This window comes from Physeter macrocephalus, chromosome 10 (genome assembly GCF_002837175.3).
Source record: "Physeter macrocephalus isolate SW-GA chromosome 10, ASM283717v5, whole genome shotgun sequence".
NCBI classification, from domain to species: domain Eukaryota; kingdom Metazoa; phylum Chordata; class Mammalia; order Artiodactyla; family Physeteridae; genus Physeter; species Physeter macrocephalus.
The window spans coordinates 941,492-955,237 of record NC_041223.1 but is presented as its reverse complement, the minus strand read 5'-3'; the positions used below and the strand labels follow the sequence as shown (position 1 = coordinate 955,237).

General features: G+C 47.0%; 1 protein-coding gene across 2 annotated transcripts in view; it reads right to left on the bottom strand.

The window, feature by feature from the left end:
* Positions 1 to 60: 60 nt before the first annotated feature.
* Positions 61 to 13,746, bottom strand: part of THBS2 (thrombospondin 2) — a 33,853-nt gene continuing 20,167 nt past the window's right edge. Inside the window, exons 16-23 of one of the 2 annotated variants that reach the window (XR_003681586.2) lie at positions 12,967 to 13,085; positions 12,107 to 12,341; positions 10,562 to 10,789; positions 9,813 to 10,084; positions 9,171 to 9,268; positions 7,902 to 8,041; positions 6,398 to 6,725; positions 61 to 490 (exon numbers count right to left, since the gene is read on the bottom strand). Coding sequence is in view for 1 of the 2 variants with exons in the window: in XM_007121246.4 (XP_007121308.1) it covers positions 6,718 to 6,725; positions 7,902 to 8,041; positions 9,171 to 9,268; positions 9,813 to 10,084; positions 10,562 to 10,789; positions 12,107 to 12,341; positions 12,967 to 13,085 (1,100 nt within the window). In the remaining variant the exon portion in view is untranslated. Of the gene's footprint in view, positions 491 to 4,659; positions 6,726 to 7,901; positions 8,042 to 9,170; positions 9,269 to 9,812; positions 10,085 to 10,561; positions 10,790 to 12,106; positions 12,342 to 12,966; positions 13,086 to 13,746 lie in introns of those variants that run through there. The other variant, XM_007121246.4, reaches the window with a different exon arrangement.

Below are 13,746 nucleotides of genomic sequence, written 5' to 3'. Positions count from 1 at the left end.
CGCGGCATGTGGGATCTTCCCGGACCGGGGCACGAACCCGTGTCCCCTGCATCGGCAGGCGGACTCTCAACCACTGTGCCACCGGGGAAGCCCAAGAGTTTGGTAGTTTTACCTCTCTTATATTTAGGTCGTTGATCCATTTTAAGTTAAGTTTTGTATATGGAGTGAACTAGGAGTCACCTTTATTCTTTTGCAGGTGGAGGTGCGTTTGTTGAAGAGACTGTTCCTTCCTCACTGATGATCTCAGGACCCTTGTTGAAAACCAGTTGGTTGTGAATGTCTGGGTTTATTTCTGGACTCAGTTCCAGTCTATTGGTCTACGTGTCTGGCCCAGTGCAACACCACACTGTTTTGAACACCGTACCTTTGTAGTACGACTGGAAATCAGGAACTGTGAGTCTGCCAACTTTGTTCTTATTTTTCAATTTTGTGTGGGCAATTCAGAGCCCTTGCAATCCCATAATGAATTTGAGGATCATCTTTTCCAATTCTGCAAAAAAAAGGTTGTTGGAATTTTGATAGGGATTGAACTGAATCTGTAGTTTGCATTGCATAGTATCACTGTCCTAACAATGTTAAACCTTGCAGTCTATAAACGTGAGAAGTCTTGCCATTAATTTAGGTTTTTGTTAATTTTTCATAATGTTTTGCACTTTTTATTATATAAGTCTTTCACCTTTTGGTTGAATTTAGTTTTAGGTATTTTATTGTTTCAAATGCTATTGCAAATGAAATAGTTTTCTTAATTTTATTTTCATATTACTGCTTGCTGGTGTATAGAAACACAACTGATTTTGTGTGTTGATCTTGTACTCTTCAACTTTGCTGAATTCCCCTTTTTTCCTCCAACTTTATTGAGATATAATTGATACCTTTAAACACTGTTTTAAGTTGTACCCCCATATCCATTAGGGTTTTGTACACCCATATCCATTTTTTAAATCCCCCAATCCATTAAGAAAGAAAGGGCTTGGGAATTAAAAAGAGAAATTACCTATGAATGAGATATCATGGCATTCCGGTGATGGAGTTTAGAATAGTCTGATATTGTATTCTTTATCAAACAACATGCAACAGCCCAAAAGGATAATCAGCAACATGAATATGTTTTAAGAAACTGCCAAGATGGACCATGTTAACAAGCCTCCTTGTCCAATTATTTAGGACCCGAGCTTTGATCAATCTGGGGTTGCATGTCCTATTCCGGAACTGGCTCGGCTCACCGCAGCATATGGTGAAGGTCACTCCTCCCCAACATGGCAAGAAACTCCAAAGCCTGGTAGAATCCTCCTGATGCTAGTTTCCTAATTCATCCTCCCACAGCAGCTAAACTCTTTAGCTGAAGTGCCAATGATTCTTGTGTGCAAGATGGTAATTTCTAAAGAAACGGCTCCTTATGGAGAGGCTGTATCTTCATGAGGCATGTGTATGTGTGTGTGTGTGTGTGTGTGTGTGTGTGTGTGTGTGTGTATATCATTAAATATTTTTAATATATTCATGCATTCTATATTAAGTGCATATGAATATGTTTTGTATATACAGATATATATCTTGTTTAATAATTGTAATTTATTCCTGAAACCATATTAAAGAAAAATAATTCAAATTTTTTTAATTGAACTATAGTTGATTCACAATGTTGTGCTAGTTTCAGGTGTACAGCAAAGTGATTCAGACCTTTTCAGATTCTTTTCCATTATAGGTTATTATAAGATATTGAATATAGCTCCCCGCTTTAATCCTTGTGGTTTATCTCTTTTAGATACAGTGGTGTGTATCTGTTAATCCCCTACTCCTAATTTGTCCTCCCTCCCCCTTTCCCTTTTGGTAACCATAATTTCGTTTTCTATGTCTGTGAGTCTGTTTCAGTTTTGTAAATAAGTTCATTTGCATTATTTTTTAGATTCCACATATAACGGACATCTTATGATATTTGTCTTTCTCTGTGTGACTTACTTCACTTTTAGTATGATTATCTGTAGGTCCATCCATGTTGCTGATCATTTGAAAGTTTAAATGGGAAAAATTACATGCATTCTATCCCAACCCAGGATAACTAAACAATTTACACAGGTAGAAAAATAAATCCACTGAACAACAAAATACATTTATATAAATAATAAACAACAATTTGAAAGTAAATTAATAGTACACAAGATGAAGTGCGGTCAGGTATTATGGACTACACTTTTTTCCTCTCCCTACACTATGTTTTTCAAAAATCAGCCCTCTGGGTGCAGACAGCTGTCTTGCAGTCAGACTGTCTTCTTACCATGAGGCTATAGCCCAGAAGAGGCCCCTCTGGCCAAAAAAGGCTGACCTCCCAAGAGCCTGGGGTCTGGGAACTGAGCCGGTGGGCAGGGTCTGAGATGCTGTGGGTGGCTGTTCCCCAAGCTGACCATTGGGTCCCGTCCGCGCTCGGGCACCTATATAAGCGTGTTCGCTCGGACGGCCTCTGACCGAAGCTGTTGTGCCAATGTTGTGGAGAATGTGTCTTTGCTGGAAATGTCAAAATCTCACTTCTCATGTGTATTTGGTGTGTTTCGTGTGTTTCGTAGCCACTCTACGAAAAAGTGACGGCTGAAAGTGGTCCAAGTTTCCAGGCCTCCTTACGGCTGAGGGACCTAAACTGGAAGGCAGTCGGGGAGGCCAGCCTGTAATCTCAGGCCCCCTGCCCTGGCGACCGGGGACCCGCGTGGCCTCCACGGGGCTCAGGGCCTCCTCCATGTCCACCACTCAGGCGGCCACACACAGGGGACCCTGGACGGCGAGGACCCGCGTGGGGCGAGCTCAGCCAGGGGCAGACGTGGAGGCGAGGCCCAGACGTCTTGGCAGGAACTCTGCGGCTTCCCCAAAGCTGGGGTCCCTGACTGCCCAGCCAGGAGGCTCTGTCATCTCTGGACCCCTGCCCTCTGCCAAGTCACTCCCCTGGGAGCAGGGGCCCGGGCTTGGCCAGGCCCAGACAGCCCCGCTGTTCCCTCCTCTTGCCCCGGGATTCCGGAGCGTGGTCTGTGGGGTCCGGATGAGGATCCTTTAGTCCTTAGCAGAGCCGTGCAGGCATCCGTGACTGCATGACCGGGGCTGTGGAGCTGTCGGGTGGCAGCCCCTACGTGTCCCCTAAGCCCGCGCACCACTCCGCTCCCGTGGCCAAAACGCCACTTTGTGAAGCTCAGACTAAGTGCGCAAAACCTGCCCGAGACGTTTAGACCCACGGCGACCCCCTGGCAGTGCGAGAGGCTGGCAGCCGGGGGTGGCGGAGGGGCGCTGCCTCCACTCTGGACCCTCAGCCGCTGCAGACTCCACACTCCCTGGCTGCGGTGCCGTGGGGGGGCGAGCTGGCCTCTGGACCCCTCGGACCCCTGCACCTCGGGCTGGACCCCCCCGTTCAGAGTCACCCCCAGCTCCCCTAGATAATGGCTCATGGAGCGCGGCCTGAAGGTGCACAGCTGGGGCAGGGCGGGGCTTTTGGTCTCTTCTCTCAGGGACAAGGACCGTGCACAGTTTTACCTCGTGTGTTAGAACCTCACACAAAAGGAAAAGACACTCCACAGAGCTGCCCCGCACGTGGGTCACCTAGTCGCCCATTAGGCCACAAAAACACTAAAAATTAGTTCTGGGACCACCAGGGCGCTGACAGGGAGTCTGTCAGAAACTTGCATTTTCAATAAACTTCCCCCAAACTCTGAGTGTGTGAAAACTGTACCTCGTTTTAATGTCTTGACTTGCCAGCATCGTTACTAAACACACGATACACTTGCTGTTTCACCAGCGAGGCGCACGTTAGGGTCTCCCAGCGGTTACGTCACCCACAGTCCAACCCTCATCCTTCTCCTTCTCCCCTTGTTTCTAAACTTCTCAAAGGCCTCTTGGGTCACTTCTGCAGGCCTAGTCTCTTCCTCCATCTCCATGTCCCCAAATCCACCCGTTCTCAAGCCCAGTCAAGGCTGGGGCCTTCGGCTCCATCCCGCCCCTCGGGAGGCCTTCCCTCCATCTTGTCACCTCCCTGGTCGACTCCTTCCAGCCTGTTTCAGCCAAACACGCTTGTTTTCCCCTTCGTCTCCCCACTCTCCCTGCATCGCTCGCTCTCACGTTTCCCCTATAATTGACGCCACCGTAATGCTCAGAAGTCCCAAGAGCAGCGGGGCAGCCAGAGACACCCCAGACTGCCCTGTGGCTCTCCTCCCATCACTGAGCAGCTGGCTTGTTGTCCACGTGACGTCACGATCTGACACGTGTCCCACCTAGTCTCTGCCGCCTCTTGCTCTGGCTTGGAACGAGACTGGGTCATGGGAAGCACCGCTTGTATTGATGAGGGGCCCTCGTGTTGCCCCCTTTTTCTGAGTCATCTCAGTGGCGCTGACACTCTGCACTGCTCTGTCCCCTGTCGGACAACAAGAAGCAGCCGGAGGATGGATTTCCTAAGGTCGTGTCACAGCGCGTGACCCGGGCGGCTCCACAGACCATGATGAGACCTGCCTTAAACAGCTTCTTTCCGTGAAGACCCCAAACGGCATCTCAGTCTGAGAAGCGCACGAGGAAGAACTGTCACGGAGGAGGCTGTCCCTGGCCCAGGAGACAAGGCATCAGCCGGGGTCCCTCTCCTTCCCCCCGGCAGGAGCCCTGCTAGCTCTTTAAAAAAGGGAGAGAGATTCATTTATAGAAAACCTTTTTACAATTTATTTCCTGTTATGAATCTTTAAAGTATAAAAATGAGGCTCTAGCTAAATGCAGGGTTTCAGTGGTGAAATTTTGACCATGTGAACAAATAAATAAATATTTACAGTCTTTGTCAAAACAAAAGAAGTTTCATCCAGCTGTACGAGAAGTTTGTTTTTTAAAAAAAAACATAAATAATTTACAAAAAAATATGGTACATTCTAAATATTCACATCATCATCATCATCCCACGCCACCGTATTGTTCGGCCAAACGCCACCGACACAGAAAACCTACACACTCTTCACAACTGTTACATTTAATGAAGTCTCCCAACACTTCCTTGTCTTGGGAATACAGTTCCACCAAAAAAAGTAAAAAGTGCAGCAAAATGAAAAGAAAAATCAACCTCAAAGGAAGCAACAAATGTAACTTTATCAGACGGCACACGAGCAAATGAAGACAAAGTCATGGACCCTCTCCCTACTTGACAGAGGAGTGAAATCGCTATTAACAGGAAGAGGAGAACAGTTTGTCCGCATCAGATGAACAAGACAAAGTCTTCTTCCTAAACCCCTATGTGGAGTGAGATTAATATTTCCTGCAGAAAGGTCATGCAACTTAAAGCAAAAAATAAATCAAACCTGTGTATATTACTATATGACTGATTAAGGGGTATGTCTGCCGAGACAACACTGGTTTATCCTCGTCATTCCAAGTCTTTAAAATCCTACGTACAGCAGATAGATAACGCTAAAAAATACTGAATTAAGGTCACCGGCAACAGTATATATTAAGGTTCCATTATAAACTCTTCATTATTATTTATTTATTCTATCACATTTTGCAGCATGTTTTATGATGACAACATAATATTATAAAGTCTTGTATTTTGAAGATATTTTGCTGTAACTGTATCTTTATATTATTATATGCTAGTTATAGGTTTACTTTTAGATATTTTACTTACATAAGTGCTACTTGTCATATTTAAAATAAGTTATTGGTGAACGGAACTGCATTCTATATTCACTTAATAAATATTAGCACAACATTTATAACTGGAACCTTAATGGAATGTGTTACCAAGTTAGGTAAAAGCAATCCGTCCATAGTTTCAAAGCCTAGAATAGGGATTGGATGCCAAAACACATTTGCTGATTTGTTTGTCTGCCGACTCTTCCCCAGCGGCTGGGAAAGGAGCTCGAGCGAGGATTCTAGGGATCAGACTGCGGAATCAAGTGGCAACTGGCCACTGGTTCTCTCAGTTCCACAATGGCAATGGCTGGAGGGGCCAGCCACGGTGACAGCACTTCTCTCGGTTAAACCCTCACATAGACGAGGCTTTGCCAGGCCCACGTCTGCACCCACGTTAGAGCCATTTTGCAAGGATATTCCTTCTTTGATGAGACAGCATCAATGAGGGCTTCCATTGTAGGACAAGAGAGTGGGGGAGGGGTATTCATTTATTCCCATAATTATTTTTGATGTTCCAATTAGTTACTTGACATCCCACATACGTGACTGGTATCTCCTGACCTCTTTTTGATAATGGCATTACTTCAGACTTGAGCTGACCCTTCTTTATAATTGACCTAACAGAATTTGGGTGCTCTCGCACCAAATTTAAAGCACTGGAAGTAGTGTAGCAATATTAAGCATAAATGCTTAATTTATGATAATTGCTTATACACAATATTCCCTTCAACTCCATATACACATAAATAAAATAAGTACTTACATTTCATATGTAAACGTCATTCTTTTTAAACACACAAGAGAAAACAATGTAATATCATGCTCGATTTTCACTCCACATAAAGTCTCATGGATCATCAAACTGTTTTTCCTATAGTGGGTTGGATGTTCGTCTTTCGTTTCCATTACTATTCATCCTCTGAAGGCACGTGGGCCTCGGTTGATGACAGGAGGTGAAGAACCACTCAAGGTTGGGGTCAAGGACAGGAGGTCTGCTAGAGAGAAGCTGGGAGCACTGGGATGGACTGAGGTGTCTGCGTAACAGCGTCTACAGTACTTTGCTGGAAATACAGCAAATCTTGTTCAGACATCTGCAAAACACAGTGAGCAGAATTTGGGAGATTGGACCATGCATTTTGTTTTGCTTTATTTTGTTTAACTATAACCTAAATATCACTATTTCTATTTTAAAAAAAGCTTTCCACAATATGGATGGATGTGTGAATGGTTGAATTAATGGATGGATGGTGGATGGATAAATGGAAGGATGGATGGATGGATAGATGGATAAATGGATGGCAGGGTGGATGGATGGATGGATGGGCATTTTGTTTTGCTTTATTTTGTTTAACTATAACCTAAATATCACTATTTCTATTTTAAAAAAAGCTTTCCACAATATGGATGGATGTGTGAATGGTTGAATTAATGGATGGATGGTGGATGGATGGATGGATGGATGGATGGATGGATAAATGGAAGGATGGATGGATGGATAGATGGATAAATGGATGGCAGGATGGATGGATGGATGGATGGGTGGATGGATGATGGATGGATGGATGGATGATGGATGGGTGGATGGATGATGGATGGATGGTTGGATGGATGGATGGATGGATGGGTGGATGGATGGAACGAAGGAAAGGGAAAAGAACACTTCACCAGAATCAAGAAGACAAATCAACATTCTTGTTGTGTGATTTTTGAGAAGCATCTCTGAGCCTTACTTACCTTATCTGTAGAATAGGGATATTTTCATATCTACATGAAGACACAGGCTTAGACCACATAGAAGCCAACTTCCCTTCCAGATCTATAATATTTTGATTCAAATATGCTCCTAGAGTGATAACTAAAGAGAACCTTTCCCCCATCCTTCCTTCCTTTTTCCTTCCTTCCTTCTTTCCTTCCTTCCTTCCTTTCTTTCTTTCTTTTTTTCTAGCAAAGATAGCAATCTAAAATGCCATTAAGGGCCCAGAAGGTGTAGAACATAGAAAAAGCTATGGGATAGAGTAGAGTGGGACAAGTAGAGCCTGTGAATAACTTAAAAGTGTTTGTCCTACCGAAGACATTCACATTGAATTTAAAACAAACAAACTGACAGACAAAACCAACTCAAGCTGACCAAAACAAAACATCTGCCTGACAGGCCACCAGCTTATTTCCCTGATGTGTAGCTTTTGTAAAAGGAACAGTAAAATATGTGTTCTTTCCCCAACCTCTGTGCCACTCACGGCCCCAGTGAATAATTTTCTCACACCCACCTCTGCATTCATATTTCAGGTCCGAGAAGTAGACCATTTCTTGAGAGAAGACAAACAGACCCAGCCGCCCACCAGCGTAGGTTTGGTCATAGATGGGTCCTGAGTCCGCCATGACCTGTTTTCCTTCATGCACTAAGACTCTGAAAACAGGGAAAAAGGAGAAAGAAAGAGAATGTCAGCTCTTTGAAGCACATTCACCAGAGGGCAGGAGGTCAGTCTTCTCCTCACGAGGCTGGCCAAGAGTAACACAGCACCACCCAAGGGCCCTCCTTCTTCCCCATGACTCACTGACAATCACCCACCCAAGCATCCAAGTTGTCTCCACCTTCAGGAGCCAGGAACAGTTTAGTGGAGTCAGGAGGCCCCTCCCTCTTCCTAACCCTAACACTAAGCCTCCCCCGTGTCAGCAAGCTCCTGGCCTTCACCCTGCACTAAAACCACGAGCTCACCTGCTTCCTCCCCACAAATTGTGAGCTGTGTGATAGCAAGGACCAGGTTCCACCCTCCACGTACAGATGCACTAAAGCTTCCCTGGTAGGAGAGGAGTGGATAACCAGGGACACTCCGCAGAAACATCACACCCCTGGCACCAGCCTGCACCTCCCCTTCTAAGATGTGCTTGTTGTCACCGAGGACACGCACACACTCCTGGTGAAGTATCAGACTGGCTCATGCTCTTAGTGACTAAGTTTAACTTTGCAAAAACTTTAAATTTAAATCATACATATTTTGTTTTATAAAATTAGAAATTGTCCCAGCTTAAAAAAAAAAAAAAGTTGATTACAAATGTTGTCATGCCAAGAGAACAAAATTCTGTTGGACTGATTTGTCAAAGTTTTGTTCAAGATGTGTTTTAAATTCAGCCATTCACAATATCAGAAATAAATAGGAACCTGTGCACCAAAGAAACCACATGCTAATTCACAAAGATGCAGTTATTTTAGCTGCACTTTCCCTCCCATGCCCATAATGTTCATTAGGAGGAGAGATGCTTATCACTTTCTGGGTTATTTTAACAAGTTTGATTTTTCTTCTCTTCAACAGTTTTGTTTTTGCTTTTTGCTTTTTTAAAAAACGTGAAGAAGATGCTGGACAGAAAAGAGAAGGCACTTAAAGTGGAAGAATCCAGGGAACAGCATACAAGTTAGAATCCACTTTGGCTTATTTATCTGTTAATGTTCTAACTTGCCATCCAGTGGAAAGATGTTCTTGGAATGTGAAAATTACTTGGTAGAAATACAGCCGCTATTGAGCTACCCTCTCACCTACCTTATGTAACCTGTCTTAGGTCTGTGGGTCAGATGCCACCTGTAGGCAGTGTAGTCCTTCCAGCCAATATTTTTGGGGTCATGCCATAACGTGCGAACCTGAGGAAAAACACATCACTCGTGAGTGTAATTGGCACCCTGAGTCTTAACCACAGTTTTACGGCACAAAGGGGGGGAGACGAAAACATTACTCTGCTAAGTAATCCCTATGGCCCCTGCTGCCACATCTACCTCCGATAGATTTCATATTATAAATCTCTAGCATGAGCAAAATCCACTGATAGGGAACAATGTAGTTCAGTGCAAAGAGCACAGGCACTTGGGCCGAGTCACAGATTCTCTACTTCCTCAACGTGGGACCTTGGGCGAAACGCTTAAACTTTTGAAACCCTGTTCTCCCTATTTCTATAAGGGAGTACACCTACGTTTCATGTGCAAGAGGATTACCAATTGGGTTTATAAAATCACCAGGCATGGCGTCTTTAGTAAGCGAGATACCCAATAAAAGATTATTCAAAGCACCATGACTTGAGGTAAAATGAACAAAAACCGAGGTGGGGGTACTTTTGCAATGGGCAGGTACTGCTCTCCTGAAAGCTCACAGCAGCTGCCGGCCTCGGTCAGAAGAGACCGTCCTCCTCACCTGTCCCTCTGTGTTCCCCGTGTGCCACAGGGCGTTCCTCAGGTGCTCGCCTGTCCCCGTGGTGGAGTTCACCACCTTGAGGGACACCCCTGAGTAGCCGTACGCCCGGGTGGGCTGGTCTTCCCAGTAGGTCTGAGTGACCTGCTTCCACATCACCACGTAGAAGCGGCTGCTGGACTGGTAGCCAAAGACGAAGCCAGCATAGTCGTCATCCCGGTCCGTGTTGACGTAGAATGTGCCGCTGAAGTCGACTGACCCAAACTCATCGAAACCTGGGGGCCAAAGGGAACATTTGGTCACAAAACCAAGTCAGAAACAGCCCTTTAGGAAATTACTGGATGAGCCCCGGGACCACTGGATGCAGGTGGAAAGAGGCTCTACTCTTCCATCTAACTCAAGGTCTGTTCCTGTGGGATTAACAACACTTGTGGAATTTAGCCTTTTTAGATCCCACTTACAGAGTTATGGCAGAGCTTCACCACCCTAGGTAATCATTTACAGACCAAGTCCCTAAAATGAAATGGCTTGCTGAATATTAAATCGCGGAGAATTTGGAGAGGCAAATAAGTGCTTCCCCAAGTTCTCCCGTCAAAAATATTTAGGCAGGTGGTTTTACAAACCAAGGGAGGATGGGGGCTACCAGAAAGACCCACTGCTCCTGTCCACTCGGTTTTAAAGGGCAGCCCACGTGCTCCGTGGGCACCTTGCAGGCAGGAACCGCAAGGGGTGGTGCGTATTCTAAGGCTCACCAACAGCGATGCCAGGGTCGGAGTTGGCCGTCTGCACCAGCTCTTTGCCTTGATGGCGAATGACCCAGTTGGGATCGATCTGAGTGGTGCCCTTGGGGTCCAGGTGGACCATCTGGAAGTTCCGGAAGTCCGTCTCGCTGATGGCGTGGTTCTCAGGACACACGTCGTCAATATCGGGGATGCTGTCGTTGTCAAAGTCATCTTTGCAAGCATCACCACGCCCATCACCTGTCACCAAGGACAAGCAGAGAAACACGCAAAGTAAGGGTTTGCTGTCCGCCTCTCTGTGTCTGAGAAAACTTAGCACATGATTCTCTGAAAATTCAAGGTTAGGTGCTTGGCGGCATTTCCTGGACCAGTGCCTGTAATCTCTGACATTTCACCCCAACGCTGTGAGGAGTCTGGATGCTCTTTTCAGAACGTTGCTGTGATAAGCCCTGCAGCAAAGCACGCCATAATCCAGTTCCTGCAGAGTCATTTCTCACTTCCTTCGGAACTTGAAACTGGGGGTACCATACCTGAATGCTGCCAAGTGAAATCAAGCTGAATTTCCAGCTTTTTCCTCTGATAGTCTTCAGAACCTCTGCTATTACCTAAATCACCCCTGCCTGTAATCTGTTTGGCACTGAAAGCAGAACTCCTTCATGGAAAATGATTTCCCTAGGGAGATGTGGACTTCTGTTTTTTGGAAGCATCTTGTCAAATTTTCTAATGAGGTGGGGATGCGGCCATGGGGCCGTGGACCAGCCTGGCACACAGAGAGATGCCTGCTGAGATCTTCACAGCCGTGCAGTTCATGGTAATAGTGATGATCTAGATGACCACTTAACCACTGCAATTAGGCCATTGCAGTGCCTACTGCTTTAGAAGGAGAAAAAGATACCAAGTTCAATCGAATTTCCATCACATCCTTCAAACCATCCTTCAGTTCCGTTCAGTAACACACACCCACGCACTGGGTGACAGGCACACACTCATGCAAAAAGGAGCTTCCAAAACCCCTTAGACATCCCTGAGCACGCCAGCCTTGCCGCCATCCCAGCCTCCCTCCTGGTAAAAGGCTGCCCAGTAGCCAGCAAGCGCCCCCATGCCCCGCTGTGGGGACTGAAGCCATCTGGCCTCTTGTCAAGAATGAGCTCTGTGCTGCTCTCGGGGTGGGTGGGGTGGGGGTGGTCCTTGGAGCTGTGCTTCAGTCAGTGAGTCTCCACGTGCCTCTGGGTCGTGGGGGCTCAAATACCCTACACCCCCTCTCATCCACGGTGGATGTGTATCCTCCAGGCAGCACCCGGGTCGGCCGGGATTGCACCCACAGGCTCCAGCAGACGCCAGAGGACAACCAAGCCACCACTGGGCCCAGCTGGGCCCCTGCCGCATTACCTGCCATGCTACCTGAGACTCTGACCCGCCCTATTCTCCTGCTTCCTCCAGATCCTGTTCTAATGGACCATCTCCTCACGTCAGCAGCTGGGCTACATAGTTCTTTTGCCCGGCATTTTGCGCTCCTGCGCCCTCCCTGCCTCGCGGGGCGGCTGTCACAGGCCCTACCGTCCAAGTCCTCCTGGTCGGGGTTGGCCACCAGCCGGCAGTTGTCCCTGTCATCGGGGACCCCGTCGTTGTCATCGTCCGAGTCACAGGCGTCTCCCCTGCCGTCGTGGTCGTGGTCAGCCTGGTTGGCATTGGAGATGTAGGGGCAGTTGTCCTGGTTGTTTTGGTGTCCGTCCTCGTCGATGTCTTCGTTGTTGTCACACTGGTCTCCCACGAGGTCATTGTCCACGTCGGTCTGGGAGACAGAGTTCGGGGACAGCAGCATTGAGCATCCATCCAGTGAGACAGATGCCAGGTTGAAAGTCGCCGAGGGCGCGTGGCCTGTACCACCTCGCTCCCAATGTGAGCCATGACCGCAGAGAGGAAACGGCCTCCAGAACCGGGACTGGAGTCCAGGGATCTCTCCATCCTAGCCCACCTCCCTACGGGGATTCACTTTCTTTAAGGAAGACTGGAAAGAATTAGCTGCAACAGAATCAAGTCCTTTCTGACAACATCTGCTGCAACACGTTCTAGGAACTACATCAGTATGTTATGTTCTCACCGTGTCTTCCAGAGGCAAATCTGGAAAAGCAGCCAATTCCTCTGTTTGCGTCAGGGAAATACGGAGATAATTAGATGAAGACTCTCTCCTTTCAGACAGTGGGTCAAAGGCACCCACTCATCTGGCCAGTGGCCACGGAGATACGAGTCATGCTCAGACCTGAGTTCAATGGTTTCAATTACAATGATTGAAAAGCCTGTGCTGTCGCGTCCTGGCAGGCGGATGGAAAGCTGCAAAGCCGTGCATGCTCTGTGACTGAGAAGCTCCTCCACCCCCGCTGCTCGTAGCCGCACCTGATCGCTCTCCGGTCAATTACCTGGTCTGGGTTGTGCACCAGGGGGCAGTTGTCGCAGTGATCGCCCACGCCGTCCCCGTCGGTGTCCCTCTGGTCAGTGTTGTAGACGTAGGGACAGTTGTCTCGCTCATTGAAGACATCTGTAGGATTCAGGGGAGAAACGGAAGCATACGGAGTTTAGAGAAGGCACGTTGCTTTTCCTATCGCAGTAAGCAACTTACGGCCAAACTTTTGTTTAATAAAAAATGATCTAAGAAATCATAAAATGTAAAGACTATTAGATTCATGGCAGATTTCCCATTAAACTTAAAATTCCCTTAGTTTGAAGCAGAACCAACTCTCGGAGGTTTCTGGATGACAACAGACACGGAGGGCTGATGAGCGAGTCATCGCAGCGTAAACACCCGCGTCCTCACGCCGACTATTCGCCCTAAAACATCCATTCCGAAAATTTGCATTCGCGCTCCTAGGACCTGATCAGCTTCCGGGGCTCCACTGCCTCATCTGTTCCCTACGTTAGCAGGAGAATAACGATGGCAGAGACTGACAGGGGGTTTAGCTACAGTGCCTGATACCCAGAAATCTGAAAATAGATAATGAATTTCATCAACTTCGGGGTTACGAAAACTGAGTTAACAGTAATCCGGCTCGAAGGGCAAAGCAAAACCTCACAAACCGGTGAGTCAGCAGGACAGCTTGAGCCAGGCTAGGCAGCTGTCTTATCCTGGCAGATGGGGAGGTCCTGGCAGGTGGGGGGAGCCAGGGGGCGAGGCAGTGAGAAAGGACCCCTGAGATATGCAG